Source organism: Danio rerio, chromosome 6, assembly GCF_052040795.2.
Source record: "Danio rerio strain M-AB ecotype USA chromosome 6, GRCz13ab, whole genome shotgun sequence".
Taxonomy (NCBI): domain Eukaryota; kingdom Metazoa; phylum Chordata; class Actinopteri; order Cypriniformes; family Danionidae; genus Danio; species Danio rerio.
Genome location: NC_141026.1, coordinates 10,399,559 through 10,413,066, shown reverse-complemented (window position 1 = coordinate 10,413,066; position 13,508 = coordinate 10,399,559). Strand labels below are relative to the sequence as shown.

The 13,508-nt window shown below is 34.9% G+C and overlaps 1 protein-coding gene across 2 annotated transcripts in view; it reads left to right on the top strand.

The window, feature by feature from the left end:
* Positions 1-9,722: 9,722 nt before the first annotated feature.
* Positions 9,723-13,508, top strand: part of cyp27a2 (cytochrome P450 family 27 subfamily A member 2) — a 63,049-nt gene continuing 59,263 nt past the window's right edge. For both annotated transcript variants that reach the window (XM_087256793.1, XM_087256792.1), the window contains exon 1: positions 9,723-11,663. In XM_087256793.1, coding sequence (XP_087112919.1) covers positions 11,268-11,663 — 396 coding nt within the window. In that variant the 5' untranslated portion in view covers positions 9,723-11,267. The remainder of the gene's footprint in view (positions 11,664-13,508) is intronic.

Below are 13,508 nucleotides of genomic sequence, written 5' to 3'. Positions count from 1 at the left end.
ACGTCCATTTCATTTTCCGCGAATATTTGAGCGATGTGGAGCACATTCTTACTGCACGTTCACACCAAAAGCGGTGAGACCGCCAAAGTAGTCATTAATTTACAATGAGAGCCGATGTTGATAAGCGTCAAGCAGTGGTGCGTGTTCGCTGGTGTAGCCGTCGAGGAGAGGTGAAATCAAGTCAACACTATGGTTATGATCTATGATGCGGTTCAGCGGCAACCATTTAAAATGTAGACGTCCACCGATTGAGAGGAGAATAGAGAACACAGTCATGTGATTTTTGGTTTCAACCACAGTTGTTGCCAATGGTTTGATCATTGCGATCGCTGGATTTCCAATTATTTATGTTGTTTTCTTACAGCGACATACATTTTTAAAAGTTACTGGCGAGTTGATGTACATTAATGTGGGAATCTCATGCTAACTGTAACGACAATACAACACAGTATTGCTGCTTCAGAATATTTCAGACATAGACCCATATCGAATAAGAAGAGCAAAGCCACACCACCCGCAACAGCTTTATCTTTTGTAGTTAAATAAATTTGATCAACAACATTTTCACGCTAGAAAGCATGTTTTCATGTGGGAATGTAACTGATTTGCTGCAATAGCCACTTTAAATACAATATCAACGTAGCATATTTTGATGCTCTCGACGGCGGAGCAGTGAAGGCAGACAGTGTTGTCACCAGGGCGGCCAGAGCGAACTTTGAATATCTCACCGCCTTTCAAACCGCTAAACAGCGATGATTTGCCATTGTGTTCACGTTCTCAACAGAAACTACTGTGATTGGCCATGAAGGTTATCAGTTCGCCGAACTCACTGATGTTTACTGCATGTAACCAAAGATACAGGGACACTGCAGCATTTTAAAGCTGTGATTCATCAGCGGATCACTTCTATGTCAGTTTTTAGACAAGCCAGCTGATTGATGTACATTTAAAAACCTCTAGTGTCCCTGTATCTGTTTTTACACTCTGTAAACTTCGGGGAGTCCGGTGATCACAGTCATTTCTGCTGAGCATGTGAACACAATAGAAATTCAGCGATGTTTAAGAACATGCTGAACAGCGCTCACATGTTCCCGAGAAATGGACATTTTAAAAATTTCAGTACTGATTGGTACCGAATTCCAGTATCGTAACAACACTATATATATTTATTTATTCCAATATATATATAAAAAATGCTAAATATAATACATTAAATATTAAAGAACTTGCATCTGGAATAATATCATTTACACTATCTCTACAAAATTGTGACTTAATTAAGGCTGTAAGTCTCTTAAGATATCAGATTTCAATATCTATTTATGACAGATTAGTGGAGGTAAAATGTCTTGTGGTGTAACTTGTCAAAAACAAAATGACTTTTCATTTATAGCAATATTACTTAATTTAATTTACTTGAATTAATACAAATATTTTAACTTGATGTTTTTGGCTGTACAGTCATACTGAAACCCTAATAATCTGAACACATAAAGAAATTGTTATTCTGAATCATGGACCCTAGTTTTTGTCACTGAGTATTACTTACACTCAGTAAACAGCAGTGAGTTCGGTGAACCGGTGACCTTCATGACCAATCACAGTCATTTCTGCTGAGCACGTGAACACAATGACAAATCAGCGATGTTTAAGAATGTGCTCAGTAGCGCTCAAATGTTTGCGGGAAATGGATGTTTTTAAAATTTTAGTACCGATTGCTTGCAAATTCCAGTATCGTGACAGCCCTATACATATAAAAAATGCAATATATCACATTAAATATTAAAGAAAAAACTTATATCTGGAAATAATATTATTTACAGGATCTTTACAAGATCGTGACTTATTTAAGGCTGTAAGTTTCTTAAGATATCAGATTTTAATATCTATTTACGACAGATTAGTGGAGGTAAAATGTCTTGTGATGCAACTTGTCAAAAACAAACAAAATATTTAATTAATAATAATATAAATTAACTTTATTTTACTTGATTTAATACAACTATTTTAACCTGATTCGATGTTTAATTATGTTAAAGTCATACTGTAACCCTAATAAAACCTATCTAAACACAAAAAGTAATTGTTATTCTGAATCATGGACCCTAGTATTTGTCACTGAGCCATGTGTCCATGAATCACTGTTAGTTTTAAAACAATGCACCAGTTAACGCTTAACCCAAATGTGATCTTTCAGTAGTTTGAACTCAAGAATGTGTCCTGTGTGAACACTTACTTTACTGTTGTAGACTGATAACACAGAATCTAGGGTTAGCTATGCCAATAGCACTGCATGCGGTACTTATTTTTCAGATAGTCTGATTACACTCCAAGCAAACGTTTACAGTTTCGTTTTCTGTTGGTGACTAAGAAAGTCTACCTCCATTCATTGCGTTGAGTTTGTTACTTTGGAAAGATTTCCTTGCGGTCCTTCCGGATCATGATATCTGGCAGCAAAGGACATTGAAAACCCTTTCACACAATAGACCTACTGTATTAGCAGTTCTCTATTCAAGGCCCCCTTGAGTTTAGATTTGGCCTGCAGTCATTTACACAGGGGAAGGCCCACTTTTTTTAATGTCTTTCTTTTGTGATGCCATGTGATGCAGGCTGCTCTTGACAGCCCGGGGTTGCTATTTGTAAGAATTTCTCTGCACCCAGTATGATGAGTAGAAAGTTCTGGGGCCTCATGTATCAACGCTGCGTACGCACAAAAACTTTGCGTACGCCAGGTTTTACGCTCAGAATCGCTCACGCTTGGATTTACTAACAATGAACTGAACGTGGGAATATGCGCAGCTTCATGGCAGCTTTCTGGCTGGCGTACGCACATTCTTTGTGCGTGTCTGTTTTATTTCCATTGGCGACTCCTAGAGGCAGTTGTGTTAAATTCTTCTCTACAAAGTGTCTGAGCCTTGCAATGGCAGCTGTATGAGATGGGTTCATCTAGCAGGTATATAAGGTTTCTATACCATACAGTTGACCAGCTAAACATTAAAGCACAATTTGCAGCAGTCGCCTGTTTTCCCAACGTAATCTGAGCTATCTACTGCAAACACATTGCTATAAAGACACTATCTGAAGATGAATTTGCATGCGTGAATCAGAAACATTTCTATTCAATAAATGTGCAAATAAAATATGATGCACAAACTTATTGATGATTCCTACTTGTCTTTCTCGTGATAAATAGTGGGCAAAATCTGATATGTAGCGGGGAAAAAAAGAAGAAAGAGTTCATCAGACGCTGGATTCGAGCCGAGTTCATGCTTGAACGTGTCAATACATGATCACATGCGTCTTACGAGCTGCGCCACTGAGACTGCTAAGGGTACTGCAACATTTTACAGATATAAACCACACTATTTCTTTTTTTAATGCACTCAGTGCGATGTTCAGACCCAACTGTGTTAACCGCATCAGCTAAACTCTCCCACTCTATTTTTTTCTTTTGCTATTAATTCCGGAGAACAAACTTGCAATTAACACCGCTTTTCTCTGGTCTACCTCCGAAAGCAGCACCTCCAATTCACATTCTGTTCAAAGTTTCTCTTTTTGCTTGCTTTTGCCATTGCTTTTTCGTTGGGTTTTGCCATTAGCATAGTCATTAGCATATTCATACGGGGGAGGAGGCAGGGAGGGGTTTTGTGCTCGTGCATGTTGCGCTCAGTTTCACGTTCATTCGGATGTACAAAAGAATATGCGTGAGATTCGGCGTACGCAGTGTTTCATACATCTGAATTTTTTTCTGCGTACGCACATTTACAGCTTTGTGCGTACGCAATGTTTTAGTAAGATTTCCACGCAAGTCTTCGTACATGAGGCCCCTGGTCTGTAGAGGTCTAAAGTGCCAGTTTGTAGAACTAAAGCCACAGTTATTTTCATTCAAGCAGTAAAAACATTACTCGTTCGGTAGGTGTGCGGACATACTGCGAGAAAAGCACACTGAAAACAATGATTCACTGGATTTGCTTCGTTTTGTATAAGGTTAGTGGTTGCAATCAATTTATTTTGGTTGAATTTAAACAAACAAATTGAGTTGAACATAAATAAAAACTAATTTGTTTAAATTCAGGCCAAATAAATCAGTTGCAACCAGTTACCTTAAAAGAAATGGAGTAAATTCAATGAATGGTGTTTTATTTCAGTGTAGGCAGTGTATGTTTGTGATGTTATGTACTGTTGAAATTTTCTTTTGATGCTGAAATGTTTGCACATTTTGAGACCATGATTTTTACACTGATTTTAATACGTTTGCCAGTGTTTGGCAGTTGTTCTGTGTGTGTGTTTGTAAGCGATGTGCGGTCTTGTGTGAGTCTGAATGTTTGTTTTTTTGGTTCAAGAGGATCTGAGATAAACGGTTGCGCTGGCTACCAGCTTTGTTGGCCGAGTCGGTCACATGGTCACTCTGTAATGTAAAGTCTACTCTTGTTTGGCACTACTGCCTGTGGTGAATTGAATCCACAGGTTCCTTAAATGCACTTGTGGAATTTTAAAGGGATAGTTCAACTAAAGGGGAAATTGAGTCTTTCCATGATGTTGTGGTAATGTTGTACGCCCTTTTTTTAGGTTTCAGATCCAATAAGCTGATCATCATAATAATAATAATAATAATCATAGTCATCATCATCTTTAGTGAATTTTCTCGAACTAAATACAAATTAGGTAAAAATTTATTATGGAATGAATAAAAAAACCATGGGTAGTGTATTTATAAAACATAATATACAACACCTGCAAATGTCCCTAAAACTGTAATAACTTAGTTATAAAATGCAAAAAAAATTATTTAGTTAATATGATGCAATATTTTCTAGTTATTATTCAATTTTATTAAATAAATTAAGAAATTTACCATGACATCTATATTTACTGCATCTCTGGCCCACTAGCCTTTTTGATCTTCAAAAGAAAAGTTTGATCTTCATACGAAGGTTTGGGGACCCCTGATTTAAATCAAAGAAGTATGTGCGGTGTCTTTATTGATGTAGCTTATGAGTTAAAAACAAGTGAATTAAAGTGAACTCCAGCACTTGCAGTCAAGCGAATGTTCGTCATTGAAATACATTAAATCGTAGATCACCAAACCCTATCATTGATCCCCAGAATACTGATCACCATTAGCACCCATTATATGGATTATTGCATTGGATATATTGCATTTAAAGGGATAGTTCACTTAAAAATGAAGTTACCTCATCATTTACTCTCTCTCATGTGGTTTTAAACCTTTATGACTTTTATTTTTTCTGTTGAACAGAAAAGAAGATATTTTAAAGAATGCTGGGATCCATCAACTTCCATATTAGGAATACTGTAATGCTGGGTTCCACACATTTGCTTCATGTTGTCCCAACACAAATTGATTAAGTTCACTTAATTGTTTTTACAAATTTATGTGGATTACACATGAAATATTTAAGCCCCTTTTTAATATTTAAATATTTATATTGATTTTCAATAGTGTTCAATTTTCCCACAACACATATTTTGAACAACATATTAAAGTACACAGCTACAAACATATACCCCATAAAGAAAGAAATTTAATTAAATTGGGAAACTTTCACTTAGGATATAGTAAACCCTGAGCATTTAATGTAGGATAGAGGCTGCCAAACTTTATAAAAAACTTTTTTGTAGAGCCTCAGATGGTGTATTTAAGGTGCTCAAGTTTAAGATGTGATATTGGATACTGGATATTATAAGATAACACTCGGATGAGATGTTAAACTGAGGTCCTGACTTTCTGTGGCCATTAAAAATCCTATGGCACTTCTCGTAAAGAGTAGGGGTGTAACCCTAGTAACCTTAACTAAGTGTCCTGGCCAAATTCCCTCCATTGGCCCATACCAATCTTGGCCTCCTAATCATCCCCATATTCCTAATTGGCTCTATCACTGTCTCTCCACTCCACCTGTAGCTGGTGTGTGGTGAGTGCACTGGCGCCATTGTCCTGTGGCTGCCGTCGCATCATCCAAGTGGATGCTGCACACTGGTTGTGGAGGGAAGAGACCCCCCTCATAATTGTGAAGTGCTTTGGGTGTATGGTCATAGATGATAAATGCGTTTTATAAATACATTACATTACATCATTTCTACAATAATAATTTATACAAAATATATACATATATACATATTTCTTTTGGCGCTGCCCTAAAAGTTGAAGTCAAAGGATTAGGATCCATATTTTTGTTAGATTCAGCTAATTTTAAGTAAGTAGTTTGAACAAGTAGTGAAACATTTCTTTGAGTAAAAGTAAAACACTATGGAAATCAACCAAACAGCATTCTTTAAAATATCTTCTTTTCTGTTCAGCAGATATAAAAAGTAAAAGTAAGTCAATTAGGATTTTGACCAAGTGTGAAAGTGAGTAAAGGGGAGTTTTACATTTTAGGATGAACTATCCCTTTCATTCTGATTTTGCGGTATTAACAGTTTCCACATGAAACAATTAAGCCCCTTTTTAATATTCAAATATTTATATTGATCTTCTAATATTTATGTTGATTTTCAGATTAGCATTTAGCATTATGGATCAGGGTGGGGCCAAGTCGGAGCACTCACTATGATCCCCTGCATAGGTTGGGGAAATTCCAATTTGAGGCAAAAAAAAAAAACTGTTAAAAACTAACTATTTAATGTAAATTTAATGCAATTTTGAGTAAAAAAATTCAGGAAATGCTACCAGCAGAACCTGGGAATAATAAAAAAAATAGATAAGCATTAGGATGAATTATCTCTTTAAAACACATGATGTCTGATTCTTTTGTAAATTCAGGCTAGACAAGTGTCTAAATGCTGACTGGTGCCAAAAGCAACCGACTCCGCCCAACACACTGGTATCCTTGCTGAAGGATGTTGTCATGCAAATTGAGAATCTTCCTATTGGAATGTAATGTCAGATGTTTTTTCACCACTAGGTGGCATCATTGAACTACTTGCCTGTATATATATATATATATATAACATTTGTTCATCACTTCCAGATATTCATCCAGTTTAACAAGAGTCCATAGCTGTTTAATTTATGACAGTAATTACAAGGAAGTTCTCCATCAACTCAAAGAAGCTGAATCCGCCACTGCTGCCACTCCAGGGTCATGAATGCACTTTGTATTTGTTGGTGTGAGTGTGTGTTGTATTTGTCCGAGTGTGTTTGTCTGTGTTTTCAAGAGACTTCTTTTCTGTCTGCCGGTTCAGTGAGATTATTGCCAGCGCACTCAATGCCTTGCGCCTTTTACAACTGATGACAGAAAAGTGAAAAAAAAGAAACAAAATCAAGAGAAGAACTCTGTACGTTTTTTTTATTTTAGACAGTACACGTATCTGGTACAGAACTTATATCTGTTGTTTGTCCTCTTTGTCTATTGTATGAGAAAAGCCATGTTTATAATTCGATTTGGTTTGTGACCAATAAGCCTGTTTATATCAAATCTGTATATCAGTGGTACGCATATTTTTTTGATATATATATTTTTATTTTCTCTCTTTTTTTAAAACTCAAAATTCTACGCATGATTGGCATCGTATAAAGGCCCACGTGGGCTGTGCGGTCTGCTGATGGCAGCACCGATCGGCCCGTTTGCTGGATGATATCATGAGATCGCCTATGACGGCTGGCACTTTGTAAAGTGTTGCTAATGATGATGAAAATGAATAATAAAAGATATTTATTTCACATTTGGTTGTGCTTGATCGATTTTTTTGAGCTCACATTTATGAAGCATTTCTCTATGTGCTGCTGAGTTTATCAGATACAGTATGCTTCATTTTCAAGTGTAAATGATGAGGGAGAAGGCCAGAAAATAAGCCAACCTGATTTCACCAAGTAGGACATGTTCTTGGATTAACATCCAAGTTGATCCTGGAACAACATTCTAATTAAGAATTATGGGATATGTTTATAGTTAAGTTTAGGCTTACGGTTAAACTTGTGCACTTCTACATGATTGTTATCCAACTATTATTCCCCTCTGATGTTGGGAATAATTTCCAGTTATGGTTTGGTTTACGGGTAGGGATTAGATATGGATTACATTTTCGAACAAACAATGATGTTTCCAGGATCAACATGTTATTCCAGGATTGCATCGTACTTGGCTAAATCATGACGTGTCAGAAAATATATTCAGCTGTATATAAAATTGTAAATAGATTTTAAATGCAAAAGGTAATATCTAAGATGTGCATTTAATATGTAGCAAAGACAAAATTATTAGACCACCTGTGCAATTTTCTTTGGTTTTCAAATATTTCCCATGTGATTTTAAGAGAGAATCTTTTCGCATATTGCTTTTTCCTGGAGAAAGCCTTACTTCTTTTAGTTTGACTGAAAAATATACTGCAAAAAAGTATATTAAAAACAGTTATGGTCAATATTATTATCCCCCATGCGTTAAAGAGGTTTCGGAAAAAAATGTAAAACAGCACTTGTCAAAAAGTATTTGGAAAAAATAACTAATTTCACAGATTGGTTAATCAATTTGTCTACAGTTGTACAGTTTACTATTGTTCAGAATTGTTAAAAAATGTTTCGAAATAAACAAAAGCTAAATATTTTTAATCTAAAATATGATAATTATATTTTTATTCATGTTCTTACTCTACGTTGGATTGTAAGTAGGCTAACATGACTTGTTGAAAAAGTAGGGTCATATTTCAACAGAATATTGTTTAAAATTAGTTTTAATTGCTTCAACTAAAAAGTTATTACATTAATTTGATTAGAATGTAAAGTCGATTAGAACTACAAACATGGGTAAATGGTGTAAACAAACTGCAAACATGGCAGACGCACGAAACCAATGGATGAATGGGGAGGCTTTGGTAAAAAAAATTTTTAATGATAGTTAATTATTATATAACCTAATGTAACTAACAATTTCCTGTTTTCTAAGTTATATTTCATCTGCAACAACAATGTTTACTTTTATAAAGATGTGTTTGGGGATGATTCTTGTCTACAATTATATAGCCTATATTGTTAAGATTTGTTTAAAAAAGGTTTTAAAATGAATAAAGGCTAAGTAGATTTCATCTAAAATTGATCATTTTTATTAACATTTTCACTCTAAGTTGGATGAAGACAACATGATGTTAGCAGGCTAACATGACGTTTTGAAACAGTAGGTTCATATTTAAACCGAATAAGAAATGTTTTGTTTAACAAAAGGAGTTTTATACAACTATTACAGTAATTTGTATTAGAGTTTGAATAGAACTACTAACATGGGTAAAAAGTGTAAACAAACTAGGGTGTATGGGGGAAATTGACGAATGAGTGGGGAGGCTTTGGTGAAAAAAAAAACATTTCAATGATCATTATATTTGGCCTATAATGAAAATCTAGGTAAACCAAAGCAGTAGAATAATAAAGGATCAGTTTATGGAAATGGGTTTACTGTGAGCCTCAGACATCCTTGTTTTCATGTAATTCCACAAGTGTAAAACCAAAATGGACAACATGCCAAACAGAAGACAAAACATACTGTAATGAGACTCTGCTCTTCCATGTATGCCTACTTTAGGTCATTCATCCGGACCTGGCGAGCAGCCATGTCATTAAGCTCTGAGATCATTAATATGCACGCTTCATGCAGCACTGATAAGCAACGTTTTTTAGTCAGTGAGACAACAATGAGACTTTTTCTCCCTTATTTTTAAGCGTTTATTTCACTGTGTATGTGGAACTTTTATTTTGAAAACGCGAGCGCGAATTTGTTTACTGTTTGTTGCTAGGCAAAGACAGCACGAGGCACGTTTAAACTGGCCTCAGGACACCAAATCCAAGATTTACTGATTATACATTTATTCATCTAAACTCTGGAAAGGCATAAGGTATGTTTAGTTACTTCTTTTGTTAATGTATAGTGTTTATTGTGAAATTTGATGCATGTGTTTCAACAAACACGTGTAGTCTGCTAAATCGTGTCAAATCACTCAACTCATCTTATTCATGCAGCATTGATAATAATTCCTGGCGCTGTTTTCTTTGACCATAGCTTTAAAATATGGCAAATCAAAGATATCAGAGAACAATTTAACTTATTTAACCAATGCAGTAATTTATAGGGCATCTTTGATTATAGTATAAAATAATGGAAACTTATAATTCCCTGTTTTCTGCGTTATATTTCATCTGCAACGTTAACTTTTATGAAGCTGCGTTTGGGGATAATTTTGTCTACAGTTGTAAAGCCTGCTATTGTTCAGAATTGTTAAAAAATGTTTCAAAATGAACAAAGGATAAATATTTTTTAATCTAAAATATGATACAATCATTATTTTAATTAATGTTAATGTTATTAAATTACTCTCCGTTGAATTGTTATTAGGCTAACATGAAACGTTGAAACAGTAGGGTCATATTTCAACAGAATAAGAAATGTTTTGTGTAAAAAAAACTGTTTTAATTGTTTCAACTAAACCGTTTTTACATTAGAACTACAATCGTGAATAAAAAACAAACTACAAAAATGGTGGACGCGCGAAACCAAACCTACGACGGAGTAGGGAGGCTTTGTTAAAAAAATATTTCAACGATCGTTAAATGTTATATAACCTAATATAAACTATTTATTTCACGTATTTTTGTTATATATAATCTGCAATAGCAATGTTAACTTCTAAAGATGTGTTTGGTCAGTGATTTATTAATCCATACAAACACCTGAGGAGATTTTGCAGCATAAAAACCCGCGAATGACAGATTAACCTGCTGCTGTGTCTCCTCATGGTACCAAGTTAAATATGAAATAAATGTAGTTGATGTCACAAGAAGATTGACAGGACTAAGCTACATAAGCTTCGTGGTAAAACGACGCAGTAGTAACTTATGTCCCCGCTTGCGTACTCTTAAACACACTCAAACGTAAAATATGCTCGTTTTCTTCACGAAACACTACACACTTTTAGGCAAATTGGGCGAGTAGTGAAGTAGGCGAATTGGGACGCAGCAACGGTACTTGTTTCCCTGTGCGTGCAGTTGATTGTGTCATGCATACAGAATGATTGTGCGGTAAAACGCACCAATCATTTGTTGTTTAGTCTAGTATAAACGTAATGCAGTTTATACAATGATCCATCATTCCGCATTCCACATTTAGGGGGTCAGAAGGGGGCATATAAACATCCGCGAATTTTCTTTGCTTTAGCCTGCCTCACTAGCTTGACGACTTTAGATTACTGACAGCTAACGTTACATTCTTTCAGACCCTACCGGGGCCTCTTAAAACCGTGTGAACTACTAATAAACATGTTAGGATATGAAATGTGTCTGCGTTGCACAATGTCGTCGAGATATGCTCATAGTTTTGACACACAGCCGAAAAACCCGCCCAGAGTTTGATAGGAGGCATCTCTCTGCAAGTGCGAGACAGTCCAGTTCAGATCCTCTGCGACACACACCAGTCGTCAACATGCTGATTTCTGCTCTGGTTAAAGCTGATCGTCTCGCAGCTCAGATTGGTAGAAAATATGCGCCGTTTCAAGAAATGATTGCTCGAACCCTGAAGTCTCAAACAGGCGATGTCGACTTGCAGAGCGCAAATACAATAACTGGGAGATACAAAACAAAAGATGATCTACCGGGACCCAATCTGGCAACAACTGTATACTGGCTCTTTGTTAAAGGATACGCGGATAAAAGTCATGCAATGCAGGTAAAACACATTTACCCTCTTTATTTCACTTTTTGCAGAACTTCAATGTATTTGTTTTGATTTAGCAAGTAGTTTGTGAGCTTATTACACAGCTTACCTTTGTTTTACAATGTTTGTAATCTGCTGTCAATTCTGTTGTGATATGACATTTGCATATTTATTTGTATTATGTTAAAAAGTCCACAATAATAACAGTCCTGTCAACACTATCCTTAAAGCATTTCTGTTATATTGCCTATGCCAAGTTGATTTAAAAGACTCAGGAAATTCTGTCTGATGGGAACAGCTGATTGCTGTATGAGAGGACATTGTGGAAAGCCGTTTTAACATGTATTTCTTTAAACTAGCAAAAAAATACAGCAAGGTAGTTGTTGTTTGACAATAAAGAAGGCTAATCGAATAGCAATTAGTATCTTTAAAAGAAGAACATTGACATACTGCTGTCAGCGGCTCCATGAATAACCTTGGAAAGCTTTACATTAAAAATAATAATGTTTTTTAGAAACTCATCACTGACTCTTTTTTTTAATAACATGAACAGTGTTGGGGAATGTTACTTTTGAAAGTAATCCATTACAATATTGAGTTACTCCCTCAAAATAAGTAGCATTACTTAGTTACTTTTAATGGTAAGTAATGATTTACGTTACTTTTAAGTTACCTTTGCGTTAATTTTTCTTACCTGGCTGAGGCTTGATCTCTTTCAGAACTTGTTTTTTTCTTTCTTTTTGTTATAGAGGAGCTCTGCAATTATATAACCTACATCTACATTTACCTTAAAAAAACACACACTGTAAAATAATTGTTTGGGATAATGTTATCTGAGAACTTGCTGACCTCAACATGCCATATACAGTTTATTGAAAGTTTAAAGTAATGTGTTTGCTACTTTTATTTTGTCTTAATTAAAATCACTGTGCATTGACTATAATCCCCTTTTCCTTTTCTTCGATTCGTTCAAAATAATGAACGTTCTCTCATTAGTTACATTATTCATTGTGACTACTTTAGTTTTAAGTGGGAAAGTATTTTCAGGAACAGAACAGGGCTGTGCGATATTCATCGCCAAGCAAACTAAAACATGTCTTGAAATATCAAAAGCATTCCTTCCTGAAGCATTAAGAGTGGGTACAAACAAAACAAAACAAAAACACTGTATTTTTGTTATTTCCGTGATATAGGTAATATATGATAGCTAATATAGGTCATATGTTTGTATTTTTACCTTTAAAAAAACACATCAAAAAATAATATTTTAAGATAATGTTATCTGAAAACTTCCTGACCCCAGAGCTATACATGCCATATACAGATCATTGAAAGTTTAAAGCAATGTGTTTGCTACTTTTGTTTGTCTTCAGTAAAATCACTGTCCATGAGACTATAATCCCCTTTTCCTTTTCTTTGATGCGTTCAAAATAATGAACACATTCTCTCATTGACTGCGTGATTCATTGTGACTAATTTAAATTCAGCGATTTATTTTTTAACAGCAAATTAATTAAATAAAAAAATAACTTTTAAAAGTAATGATTTACTCTACTCGTTATTTTAAAAAGTAATATTATTCCGTAACTCGTGTTACTTGCAGTACGTTATCTCCAACACTGCACAGAACTTATTGCGATGAGAGATATTATTGTGATTTCAAGACATTTTAATGACACTTATTATATAATGATTATACAACAGCATAATAATGCAAATAGGACAAAACATTTTAATTTTTAAGGTTATTTTAATTTTGCAATTTGATGTTAAAAAAGCTAATGTCCTAGTATAAACTCTGACATCTGTGATGTAGAAAGTAAATGTGCTCGTAAAATGCTTTTAAAGTTTTAAGTT